This window comes from Vicia villosa, unplaced genomic scaffold (assembly GCF_029867415.1).
Source record: "Vicia villosa cultivar HV-30 ecotype Madison, WI unplaced genomic scaffold, Vvil1.0 ctg.002503F_1_1, whole genome shotgun sequence".
In the NCBI taxonomy this organism is placed as follows: Eukaryota; Viridiplantae; Streptophyta; class Magnoliopsida; order Fabales; family Fabaceae; genus Vicia; species Vicia villosa.
Genome location: NW_026705950.1, coordinates 284,833 through 298,952, shown reverse-complemented (window position 1 = coordinate 298,952; position 14,120 = coordinate 284,833). Strand labels below are relative to the sequence as shown.

At 34.3% G+C, this 14,120-nt stretch overlaps 1 protein-coding gene across 1 annotated transcript; it reads right to left on the bottom strand.

Moving 5' to 3' along the window:
* On the bottom strand, nucleotides 1-3,732 carry LOC131639014 (uncharacterized GPI-anchored protein At1g61900-like). Its single transcript, XM_058909537.1, has 8 exons — nucleotides 3,455-3,732; nucleotides 3,181-3,363; nucleotides 1,668-2,267; nucleotides 1,300-1,545; nucleotides 1,161-1,172; nucleotides 893-1,036; nucleotides 756-800; nucleotides 1-513 (listed from the first exon to the last, which is right to left on the bottom strand). The coding sequence occupies exons 1-8, from the start codon at nucleotides 3,519-3,521 to the stop codon at nucleotides 443-445; spliced, it is 1,368 nt and encodes a 455-aa protein (XP_058765520.1). The 5' UTR covers nucleotides 3,522-3,732; the 3' UTR covers nucleotides 1-442.
* Nucleotides 3,733-14,120: the final 10,388 nt, after the last annotated feature.

Genomic DNA, 14,120 nt, shown 5'->3' with positions numbered 1-14,120 from the left:
ATTTTTTATTTTTCTTACAGATTTGAAGTTGGTGGTTCAATATAAAATGCCTTAGAACTTAATTATTATTTAAAAAATGTTACCAATGAACATTTTTTCGGGTAAACTTAATTATTTATTTTTTTGGTTTTAACATAAGTATTACGTTTATTGGACTGTCTAATTTAGTTCGGATCAAGTAGTTCCAATCTTCTCCCAGTCATAGTTGCAGATGATTGAACTGTGATCTCCCTACTAAGTTTAGCGCCAATCAACTTAATTATTGTTTTGTCAATAAAAACTCGTTAATAAAACTCCTCAAATTATAATGATAATGAACAATTGAAACCGACCAATACAGAAAGAACTTAAGGAAATTCTTTCTTTTTTTTCTATATTATCTCTTTGTAAAAGGAAACATAACATGTTTACAACTTCAATGAATTTGGAAACAATGATATTGCTAAAGAAGCCTCCTGAGAAGTAGTATAGAGGTAAAAAGTGGAGGCAAAACTAAAATATTAATGAAAAGACCTGCAACAAATTCAAATTCAAATTTGACCCATATCAGTGTAAAAGCATGTTTATAGGAACAAAATATATGTGCATTTTCTTAGATACTTTTCGCGTTGCTCTTCACTTCGAATATCCATAAGCATGATGTTCTCAAATCCATAATTTTCTCTATGTTATAACCGCAAAAAGTGTATTTTAAGTGAAGAACAGCGCGAAAAAAACACCTAAGGAAATGCGCCTAAGTGGATGATAGTGCTTACCATTTTGAGAAGATGTTGCTGTAGGAAGGGATGGAAGTTTTGTAGCTGCAATGCAATGGATTCAAGGAACAAATGCATAAGTCACCGTAAGAACAGCAGAAAGAAAAACCAGATATATATGTGGAGTTTAGACATACTTCTATTGCACGAAGATTGTAGCGAGTAAGATGTTGTAGGCCACGGAGCAACAATGTTGTCATTAAGGTCGCAAATGAATCCGATTCCCGAAGTTCTATCGAATACTGCATCAGAAGGAAAACTCGGCAAAAGGCATCCCGATTCTTACATCAAAATGAAATGATTATTAGTTAGTTCGAATAATACAACACCGATGAAAATCTGATGCAGTTTTCAAAAGAATGTTATATAAGCTGCACAACATGCACTTGAATTCTTAAATGGTACCTTGTGATCCAACTGAATTGTCCATGCCGCGATGTGAAAATCCAACGTATAAGTATGTAAGTACTAGTCGAAATGGTAATATACTAGTTTCATGAGAAATTTAGGGAAAAATATATATATTCGGATGCCATTTACCAACCTTGAAGAGAAAAATCTTTCAAGCTTATGTGGCAAAGATTGTAGACATTTTCGGAGACGTTTTCTTTCTGCAACTTCTTTCCAAGTGATACAGCACATTTTAAGGCTTGAAGATTGGTCACAAAGCTTTGTTCTTGCAAACGGGTCACGTAACTTTTAGTGGCTTTGCAGCAAGTTGTTTGATTTCTTATCTTATTTCCACATTCTTTCGCAATTCTTGTGACATTCGGAAAAACCAACGGGCAGACTGAGTAAATTTATTATAATATTGAACATAAGCATGTCAGATGTATTGTACTATGATCGATAAATCAGCCAAAAAATGCGAAAAATCATATATGATATTCGTATTTTTTTCTCTTTGCTCACCTTTGTTTAGGTTGCAATTTGAAAGTCCTCTAAAAACACTATTTGAAGTGGATGGATTGAGTTTTCCAGCCAGCCAGCGTAGGATGATATTCTTACAATCCTTGATCCGAGCTAACTTTCGAGGCAAGCTATGGTTTCCATTCGAATTAGACATATCATTGAAGGCGATTTTCCTTGCAGCGTAATCTATTGCGTTTTGGCAAACTTGATCACAACACTCATTTACAGGGTCGATTTTTCTACAAGCAGTTAGAAGTCTAGAAGAGTCTGCAATGCTCTCCAATTCGTCGAGAGATGCAACGGGACACGAGCCTTCGGTGAGATTTGATGGATGAACTGAGCAAATGGTGTTAAGGTTTTCATTTGCTCCTTGACTAACCAAAAGCTTGTGAATATCTGAGAGGCAGTGGTTAGCATGAGTTTTGTTCAAAGCTAACAGTCCGGAGTATTTACTTGACTGGCCTATTAGGGTTATCAACATGGCATCAAATTGAGGACAACATACAACATTTGCTAAATAGGGAGCAAAGGAAGTCCAGCAATCCGTCGCGGTTTTGGTCATTATATCTTGAGCAGCTGAGAAATTCAATGAACATAGGCCTGGTTGTAAAAATTAAATCTAAGTCATCTTAGAAACCGGAAGCATTTAATAAAGGCTTAGAGTAGATTATTCTTCATTTTTCTAGGTCACCAACAGCAGAATGCCTAAAGTTTTTCTATTATGCATTGTTTATGTTACATCCTTCTTTGCACTGTCAAATCCACCTGCTCCGTTATACTATGCTCAAATGTCTGTCTAGTTATCGCTGAATACGAGTCATGCTCAACCATATGCACATTAATCACCACATAGTTTTCGGCTACGTAGCACCGACACTTCAAATTTAAGACATTTTTGGTGTACTAATTGTGTCAATGTCCAACATTGACATGAAGCTAAGACATATGGTAATATTCAATTATTCTATTTTCTTAGTTTTTCACCAATGACAATGGGTCATTGTTGTGTCGGATGTCCATGTTTGTGTCAAGGCTTCGTAGCTTCTGGGACTAGGCCTCCCCCCAGGACTTAAATCCTAGCTCCACCCCAACACTCATCTAACAACTACAATGTGTCGAAGTGTATACAAATTAGGGGTGACAATTGGGCATTGTCCGTTCTACAGAAGCCCAAAAAAAAACGGGACGGAATAAAACATTCACCTACTCTGTAAAAAAAAAGGACAGGGAAAGAATACGGGTTTTGCACTCATAAAAAGCTAAAATTTGCAAAAATCCTTGTTAATGTCCGCGCCCGTAAAAGTCCTAAAAAACGGGCGGGACGGACATTTTAGAGGGTGTGTGCGTGCTTAAAACTTTGGTCCACCAAGAAGAAAAAAATGGGCAAAAGAGACATGTGTTGGGCCTGTTTTACTACCCCTGTACAATATTTCCCATAAAAAACAAGAAATCAACAAACAAAAATATTGCAAGGTCAGACTGAATAATACTTAAACCAAAAAGCAAACAATACCTGATAACTTAGGCAAAGAATTATTTGTGAAAGGTATTATGAATGGTGAAGGAGCTAAAAGAGGAATAAAAGGTTGTGGCTCTCTACTTGGGGAGATATCAGAAGGCAACACATCAACCCTTGTTGTGATAGAAAGCGAATATTTTGCACCACTGATTGGAGAGCTTTGAGATTTGTTCATAACTACATACATATAGAAGCAAAACTTTAGCTTAAGAATAAGGAGTTAAAATCTCCATAAGAAATTCAAAATATCTGCGGTAACAAGACATACATAGAAGAAGAAGAAGTAGAATTAACACAGTAATCTGAAGAAGAAAGTGAGAGAGCACTCCCTTCATCACTTCATTCACTGAAACTGTAACAATTCATTGAGAGATAAATGGTGGTAGGAGGAAGTTGGAAGCAATGACAGGTATGTTATCATGTGCAAAACACGTGATGGATTTGAATGCCAAGTTGAGACATACATGGATTGACATCTTGACTTCTTGACCCGTTAGATGGTAACATGAGGTCCTAGGAACCGTTCGATTTAAGGAACCAAAATAATAATAACAAATTGGAATTAACTTATCTCAACATGCAATTCTAATCCCTCACTAATTTGTTGTGCATGTAATGATGTAAGAGTAAAGATCTTTTTAGAGAGAAACATATCTCTTTGACTATTGAAAGGATAAGATGTACAATTTCTTTATATGTTTAGATGTTGGATTTTTGGGACATGGTAGAACATGGGTGCACAACTCCTATTAATCTAATTGGTGTTGCAATAACTAAAAAAGAGATGAGTAGTGATTAAAAGAAAATTTTCAAAATGCAAAATGTTGCATCATGAATACTCCCAAAAACAATTAAAAATTTCCAAGATTATCTATGACGTTCTTGGTGTCAAGTATGATGGTAACAAGCAAGTAAATGAGTCAATAGTAAATTTATTGTTAGGTAATATAAACTATTTAAAAGGGAAGAAGATGAAGTCATAGAATCTATGTTTTCAAGATTCCAAACTTTAGTCTCTAAACTTAACTTAAGGTGCCCGATAAAAGTTACACAACTATTTATCATGTGAAGAACATACTAAGAAGTCTTTCAATAAGATGGAGGCCTAAGTTGATTATCATTCTATAAAAATTATCTAAACAAGTAGCATTGATAAAAAACCACTTCAGAAGTCATGAGATAAACTTAAATGAATATGAAAGTAGAAGGAAGTCAAAGTGTTGGGAAATTGATAGAATAATTAAAACCATTTTAGAAAAATTATTGAGAGTTCAATCACACTAAGAAATTTGATGTGTGAGACAAAAAATAATAACCATATAAATGGTCTCAAGTAATAAAAATAATAATAGGCGACAACACATGAAATTTATTTACCCACTTCAATCAAATGAATCTACATCGGGGAGTGATAGCAGCTCACTAATTTTTACTATACTTCAAATTTTGTTAGGAGAGATTACAATACGAGTTGCAAGAAAGTTTCCATGATCAATAAACCATATTTTCTACCCAAGTGTTTTTCATTCTCATTAACTCTCAATATAAGAATCACACAAATTCAATATATTTAAAGTGTTTACCAATCTCTTTGATAACGTCAAAAGGCTTCCAAATCCTTATTATATAATTATAAGAATTTTTACCCTTTGCTTCTCACTAAGATTTCTACCTTATACAACTTCTGCAACTTGTATAACAACAAATGAGAGAAATCATATTTATAACTATCAAAACCTTGACAGTCCCAAGCCCGAAAATATGTCAGTACCAAAATATATTTATTTTTTCTCACTTGAGGTTTTAGGGCATATTACAACACAAAGTCTATTGGCATTAATTCAAAAGGTGTGAAGTTCATGACAAAGGCTCTCCAAACTAAAGAATCAGAGGAAAAAGAGTCATTGCATCATATGGAAACACTAGAATGTTGGAGTTACACCAAACCTATGGTGAATTCCGAATCAGTCTAGATAAACAAGATTCAATCACATTGATCAAATTGACCTCTTGTTCTTTACTCTTCACTCGAGTGAATCAACCAAACTTAGTTGTAAGATGATTTTGCTACACAATCGATAAGGGAGAAGAAAAGAAAGATAAATTGGGGAAAGAAGAAAGAGAGTTTATGAAGAGTTTTCTCTTTGCCCTTAAATTGTAATTTTTTATTCTTTACAACTGCAAATGAATTACTACTTTACAACAATAGGGTAACTCACTATTTATAGGTTGAGTTTGCTTGCTTCATAAGCAAAACCCAAATAACCTAATTCTTCTAAAACATACTAAATAAGCCTAAGCCAAAATCCTTGTCGAGGCTAACCTATTCGACATTTCAACAACTACACATCTTCGATATACTAAGTTATTTCGACACCATCTTGCTTCTATCAAGCAACTACACTCCTTTTGTCATGATGTCTGCAATCTGACTCTTAATTTTGCATTTTTTCAAGTTCATCTTTCCTTTTGCTACTTGCTCTCGAAGATAGGACAACCTTATTTCGATGTGTTTGCTTCTTCCATGTGCTATCAAATTCTTCGCCACATTGATAGTAGACATGTTTTTGATCTTCATGGTAATCGCTCCATGATTCTTCCCTGTGATTTTTTCGAACAGATTCACCATCCATGTTGCTTGACATGCACAAAGAGAAGTAGCTATATATTTTGCTTCACACGATGACAGTATCACTACTGGTTCTTTTCTTGAGTTCCAAGAAACAAGTGCACCACCTAGCACAAACATATAACCATTTGTGGATATTCTATTCTTAGTATCACTATAGCAACTTGAGTTGGTGTAACCCACTAGCTTGCATTCTTTTCCTTCATCAGCTGCAGGAAACAAATTTCCATTTTCAAAAGTTCCTTTGAGATACCTTAGTATCGTCTTTGTTGCTACTAGGTTTGTGATTCCTTTGGCTTCTGCATGAATCTACTCATCATACCTACATTCTATGTTAGATCAGGCCTTATGTGACAAAGGTATCTTAATGACCCAATAATTCTTTTGTACTATGTTAAGTCAAAATGATCTTCATTTGAGTCTTTTCGACAGATGCAGTCTTGGTTTAGCAAGTGTCGAAGTTGCATTTCAGTTTTCCATCTCAAATCTCTTGAGTACTTCGCTTGCTTGCATATCTTCTTTAATGTATCATTAATCATTAACTACTCTTGTAGAATTCGATACCAAGGAAGTATGAAATTTTGCCTTTATCATTACATTTCGAATTCCTTGCTAAGATCACCTTTGAAGTTTTTGAACTCTTTTTTGCAGCTACCTGTAATTAACAAGTCATCGATATAGAAACACAATATAATTAATTCACCCTTGCTTCTTCTTACGCATAATCCATGCTCGGTTGTGCACTTCACAAATTCATACTCCCTTATGAAACTATTTATCTCCTTATTATAAGTTCTTGGAGCCTATTCAAGTCTATACAGGGCTTTATGCAGCATGTATACCTTACTTTCTTCCCCTTATATCACAAATCCAATAGTTTGTGCAACATAAACTTCTTCATCTAAGGGGCCATTCAGGAATGCACATTTCACATCCATCTTACACATATGACAGTTTTTCATGTTTGTTAGACCAATAACCAACCTGATTGTTTCGATCCTAGCAATAGATGCAAAACCTTTGTTGAAGGTTATTCCTTTTTTCTGAAGAAATCCTTTTTCCACAAGTCTTGCCTTCTATTGAGTTACTTCTCATTTATATTTCAAATTCACCTTGTATACCCATTTCACATCGATTTCCTTCATTCCTTGAGGCTATTCGACAAGTGACCAAGTCTATTAACTTCGATAGACTTTAGTTCCTCATTCATAGATTTCATTCACTTTGAATCCTTCAATGCCTCAATTGCCTTAACTAGTTCGACATTTGCATAGAAAGCATATTGTACCATCTCACCTTCATAATGGACTGCATCATCTGATGTAATCACACATTCCTGCAACCTTGCAAGCATGTATCTTGTTCTTTGAGGTATACTTGTGCCTGCTTAACCTCTGACTTCTTCTTGTCGAACTTCTATTTCGACTTCACTTGGTTGTTCTTCACATAATATTCTTACTGAATCCTTCTTTACATTTTCAATCCAATCTTATTCCTTAAGCTCATCTATGAGCATGTCACTGCTAATCATTACTTGCTTGTTCATTGGGTCGAACAACTTCTATCCTCCAGTCGAATGATATCCTATTAGGATCATTTGACTTGACTTGTATCAAGTTTTCTTCTCAACTGACTTAGAGCATGTCCATGTGCTATAGATCCAAATATTTTCAAATAACTCAAACTAGGCTTGACACCAGACAAACATTCTTCTGGCATAATTCCTTCTAGTTCCTTTGTCAGACATTTGTTCAGGGTGTTGCAGTCAACATAGCTTCAACCTAAAATTATTTAGGTAAATGCTTGCCTTTCAAAATACTTCTCACCATGTTCATGATGGTTTTATTCTTCCTTTCAGCAGTTCTATTTTGTTGTGGAGTGTAGGGTGGCACCACTTCATGCGCAGTCCATTCTTTCTCACATAATATGTCAAATTATTTCTAATTTTATTCTCCATCACCATCAATCTTCAAAATCTAGAGCTTTTGACCACTTTGTCTTTCGATCATAGAATTAAACTTTGAAAATACCTAGATCACTACACTTTTCTTCTTGATCAGGTAAGTCCAAAGTTTTCAACTAAAATCATCTATGAATGTGACAAAGTATCTATTACCTTCAGTGCAATCCAACTAGATAGGACCCCACTCATCAGAGTATATGACTTCAAGGATTGCCTTCGACTTGCTTCCTGCATCCTTGTAGAAGTTGTTCTTGTGTTGCTTTTCCTGCACACATTCCTCACACACTTTATTTGGAATGTCAATTTCTGGTAATCCTGAAACCATATTTCTTCTCTTCAAATCTCTGATGTCTTTGAATTTGAGATGACCAAGTCTATAGTGCCATATCCTTTCATCCTTGCTAGCTGCAATTGCAAGGAACTTGTGCTCCAGCATATTAAGTTCAATCTTGAAGGTTCTATTATGAGACATAGGAGCCTTCAAGATTAACCTTCCTCTTGAGTTGACAACTCTCATCATCTAGTCTTTAATCGACACTTTGTAATTCTTTTTGACCAACTGCCATATGCTGAGCAAATTACTTTTCATGCCTGGTATATACAATAAATTGGAAATTATTGACCTCTTGCCATCTTTCCTCATAATTAGAAAATCACAAATACCTTTAAATGCTAGAATATTTTCATTTGCAAATTTCACCTTTTTCTTTATCAAGGCTTTTATGTTGAGAAACCAATCTTTCCTTCCAAACATGTGTGATGAGCATACTGAGTCCAAGTACCATTGGTCCTTGAATATTTCTTCATCTCTTGTTTTCACCATCAACATCATCTCTTCTTCTTTGTGTTTTGCAAACTTTACATTATTTTCTTGATTATTTTGATTTTTAGGACAATCACTAGAGTAATGACCATATTTCTAACAATTGAAACACTAAACGTGGGGTTTTTTTTCAGGTTTTCCACCACCACCTCTTCCTCTACCTACAACACCACCTCTTTGGTTGCTTTAGTATGTTGGTCTTTTCTGGTTTGACACATTTCCTTCTTGCTGGTTTCCTTGACCAGTCGAGCTGTTGTATCCTCCTCAGCCTTTATTGTCGAACAATTTTCCTTTGCCTATATTTTCTCTTACTGATTGCGCTTTCAGAACCACATCACTCTTCGACTTGCCTGCACCTCTTTCAGACATTTTTTGTTCATGAGATTCAAGCGTCCATTGAAGTTTTTCCTTTGTCAATGTTGACAAATGTTTCAACCCTTCTATGGCTACCATTACGTGGTAGAACTTTGGAGTCAACGACCTCAAGATCTTTGCAACAACTTATCTTGATGTTAATGCTTCTCCATATAACTTGATTTAATTCACTAGTTTCGTAACCCTAATGAAGAAATCAGTTATGCTTTCACTTTCTTCTAGTTGAAGCAATTCATACGTTTTCTTGTGAGTTTATAACCTCACCTCTTTCACATTCTTAGCACCTCCAAAAGATTTTTCTAGAATTTCCCATGCTTCTTTTGTTGATTCAACATCACTCAGCTTCTCAAACTTGTCTGGATCAACACACTGATGAATTATAAAGAGAGATTTATAATAGATCAGATTTTACTATAAAATACTCATTAAATAGATTTTACCATAACCATAACTTATATGTAGTCGTCCCTAATTAAATATTCAATGTTCTTCTATCTTGAACTAAACATTTTTGGAATAACCTTCCAATGTTGTCAATCAAAGAAAACATCCTTGCTTTTCTCGGTTGACGACATTAAGAAATTTATTCACAAATATGGAATTTTGCCAAAAAAAAACTTTTTCACCTCGATTTTTAACAAAATCGATGGGATAATTTATTGTGATAATTGAGGATAATGATCACCGTCTTTAAGCAAATATGTTTCGTCCATTTCATGAGTAACAACGCTCAAGACAATATCAATAATGATCCACGTGAAACCTAAAAAACTTTCTTTATAAAAGCATTCTGATATCTAAATTTGATAATGAAATATCATGAAGCGCTTGAAACTATCTACATCCTCCACTTTAAGGTTTGCAAGAGTATTTTCCATGAAGAGTTCTCTATGATAGATTGCAAGAGTAAAAACTTATTTGGGTTTAAGATTTATGTTTTTAAATATTTATTTTAGCATAAGATAATTTATTTATCTAACCCTTTCTTTCTTATCAGAAATTAAAGCATAAAAAAGAAATTGAGAATATAGTGGTGTCCATCATTTGATCTTGGCCAAATATCAAGGATTCGAAGATCAAACATATGATCTTCATGGACAAATTAATTTTTATTTTAATATTCTATGTAAACAATGTAATATTCTAGGTAAACATTGTAGTTTGTAAACAAATTCTGTTATTAATTTTCTATGTTAACAATGTAACGAGATTTAATTTTGAAAAAACAATCTATCTTACTCTCCTCGGTTTTATTGATTAATCGAGATGTATGAGGCGCTAGTTTTGTAAATAATAAAAGTACAGATGATGGGATTTGAACCCATGCGAAAATAAATTCATCCTTCGGTGTTTTAAAAACCAAAGTGTTAAGTCGTTACTTTTCATGACGTCGTTAGTTACCCCGCTTCTTTAGCCGAGGTAAAATATATTTCGTGTTCGAGTTTAAAGTGTTTTTTATAATAGTGATTATATTAAATAAATATTAAGTATAACTCTTAACATTAAATTTGTATATGCTTGATTAGAAAAAATTCAAGTATGTGAAATAGAATAATTATGACTATATTTGATGTATGGTGTATATTTGAAGGTAAATTGCATGTTAAATATTACTCGTTCTTGCATTAATTTATTTTTGTTATTAATTGTTTTCGGGCAAGTTGATATTGATATTAAATATAGTGACAAATGTTTAGTGAATTGAAAAAAATAGATAAATATAAGTGGATGATAAATGTAAATTATATATTTATCCATAAAAAAGTTATTTGCATGTACTTATAAAACAAATCAATCATTTGATTTTAAGTGTTATTTTAATATTTGTTTATGAGAAAAGTCATATTGCGTAATAGGTAATCCTTAAAATGTCATAAGAGAAATAATACATTTATTTGTGGATGAAATGATTTCGCAGAAAAAAAATAATGAATTTAAAAATATGGTGCCTTTTTTTTTTTTTTTTTTTTATAAGCAATATTGATATATTAATTAAGGAATATGTGAGTACTAGGGGTACACACAACCCATTACAAAGACAATTATAACCCAACATAATTATAACAACTTAAGGACTTCGATAGGTGCTTGAAACCAATGGAACAAAGGAATGGTACTTCTTGCTTTAGCCCCAATTGCCAGCCACAACCAAGAAACAACTTTGATACTTGAAATAACTTCATCTAAAACAATGTTAGTATTATTGAAGATGAAGTTGTTTCTTGAGTTCCAAATCGACCATAACGTAGTTAGCCAAACTAAACCCCTCATCTTCTTTTTCATAAAATGATTCATCTCATATTATATGTAGCATACACTACTATAAATAATATATTTTATGGCGAAACTTTCATGTTGGCAAAAAAAAAAAGTAATATGCTTAAGAGCGCCATGTTTTATTTATTTATTTTTTGAAATAAAAGATTATATATATATTTCAAAATATCAATTACAAACAAGCAACCGAAGTCCCGCTAAACCCTCAATTACATCATAAACAAAGCTAGCTTATTCCTATATTTAGAGCGCATCCACCCTCTATAGGAAATAACATCTATGATCTCCTTAGCTATTCGCGTAATATTCGACTGATTACCAAAAATGACAGCATTCCTATGTCGCCATACTTCATATATTGTCTCTGTTATGGCAATTTTTAGTATACCTGCTATGCTACTTTTGTTTCTAGTATTATTACTTATCCAATCAAGCTCACACGACCATCGCTGGGGCTAATAATTGATACCCATCTAACAGAGGATCTCCTTCCATACCTTGTAAGTTACACTACATTCGAACAACAAGTGGTCAATGGTTTCCACTTCTACTTTACAAAGCTCACAAATGTCCTCTTGCAGCATTCCAAACTTTTTTAGCCTTGCTTTTGTGGCAAGCCGACCATGGCATGATAACCAAAGGTACAGAATAGCTCTAGGCCTCGCATAATTTTTCTAAATCACATGCTTCCAATTAACCTCTACTGCTGCATCCATAGCTTTCTCATACAGTTTCTTCATAGAGAACTTACTATTCAGCTGCATCTGACCCCATAAGGGTTGGTAATGTTGTATATCATCTCTAGCTGCCATGATAACCTTCAGAATCCAAGAGGTGGTAGTGCCCACATGAGCATTTTGGAAACTATTATTTTTCAGAAAGTAAACATGGACCCATCTCACCCAAAGATTATCTCTTTTCATACTAATATTCCACAGACACTTCACCATCGCTATTTGGTTCCATACTTCCAAATTTATGACATTTAGACCTCCTTTCCTCACTGGACTACACATTATTTTCCAAGCCACTGGACTCTTTCTACTTTTCTCTTTACCAAACCAGATAAAAGCTCGGCAAATGGTATCAATCTTATGAATTACTCCTTTGGGAAGAGGAAACAATTCATCCAATATTGAGCTACTGTAATGGATACACTTTTAACAAGTTGAATACGACCTGCAGTACTAAGCAGTTTAGTAGTCCAATGTCTTGTCTTGCCAACAATTCTCTCAATCAGAGGCAGGTATTGCACAATGCTAAGCTTCTTGCAAGTTAGGGGTATCCCTAGATATCTCACAGGGAGACTGCCAGCACTGAATCCAGACAAGCTTTGTACTCTTCTCACTGTTTCTTCTTCCACACCACTGCAAAACATTTTGCACTTTTGGGGATTCACTTGCAGACCTGTGGATTCTGAAAAATCCTTGAAAGTTGCAAGCAGAAGCTCAACAGAATGATAGTCACCCCTACTGAAGAGCAATACATCATCTGCAAATGCCAAATGTGTTATGCCAAGCTTCTCACATTTTCTATGATGGTTGTAGTCAGGATTTTTTTTTTTTGCATTTTACACATAATTCTAAAAGCACTCGTCAAATAGATTTTAACCTAATCCTTACTTATATGAAGCGGCCCCAAACTCGCATGCATCATTCTTTGGGATGGATTGCAAGACAGAGAAAATCTTTAATGTCACTACTAAAAATATGACATTTGCATAAAGGATTTTACATCAGGTATTAAATTATATGATGTGAAAAATATTTGTCAAACAATTTTACATCAGATATTTATTTCCAATGATGTAAAAAATATATGAAAAAATGAAAAATGTATAACACAATGGTAATATTGTAAATAAAATGAAAAAAAATAGGCGGTGGCAGAATTGTAAATAAAATGAAATTCTTTTATAAGGGATTTTACATCGGTTATATATATAAACTGATGGGAAAAATGCCATGCACAGTGTGGCCTTTACATCGGGCCTTAATTTTAACCGATGGGAAATATAAAATTGTGGGCCTTTACATCGGTCTAGTAAACAACCGATGGGAAATGTTAAAAGAATTTCATCCAAAAAACCTAATCCTTCTTTACTATTGCAAATCATTTCATTTCTTCTCTTTTTCTTCTTTCGAGCGCCATTCTTCCGACCTTCTCGCCTTTCTCCAAACTCCTCTGTTTGCCGTCCTCCAAACTCCTCCGTTCGCCATCCGCCCACTCCTCCGTTCGCCTTTTCCCGAAACCGGCGACCATCACACCTTCCTCCGACCTCATTTGTTCTCCGACCGCAGCGAACCTCTATTCTTCTGCTGGCGGAGTCACCACCATTTCTACAGGGTTTTCTCCTTCGTTTTGCTTTGATTCTTTTTCCTATGATGTAACCTTGTAGAGTTTGTTTTAATATCGATACTTTGTTTTTGTTAACAGTGTGTAGCGACAAAGTTCAAATCCCATATGGGAAAATCTAGGTTAATTTTATTACTGACTCACTGAGTATGTTTTATACAATCTAATATTGCAGGTAGAACGTACAAAGTTGAGACATGTGGCTAGTGGGCTTTTAACACCTTTTCAAGGGCTTTCTTTTCTTGGATTTCAACTGCTTTTGGATCTTGGTATTCTTCTACAACTGAATAATTATAGGTTAGTGTTAGTATTGTCTGCCAATATCTATGGTTAATGTCTGTCTGCGAACATGGAGTGATGGAATTTCTACAGTTTGCTGAAAGTAATGCTAAAAAATATCTTCCTCGTCCTAAAAGTAATGCTGAAGAAAGTCTTCCTACGCTTTTTCTCCGTCCATGTGTTCGTTGTGCAAATCAAGAACCAAAACTTAGTAAGGAAGAAATCATGGATCA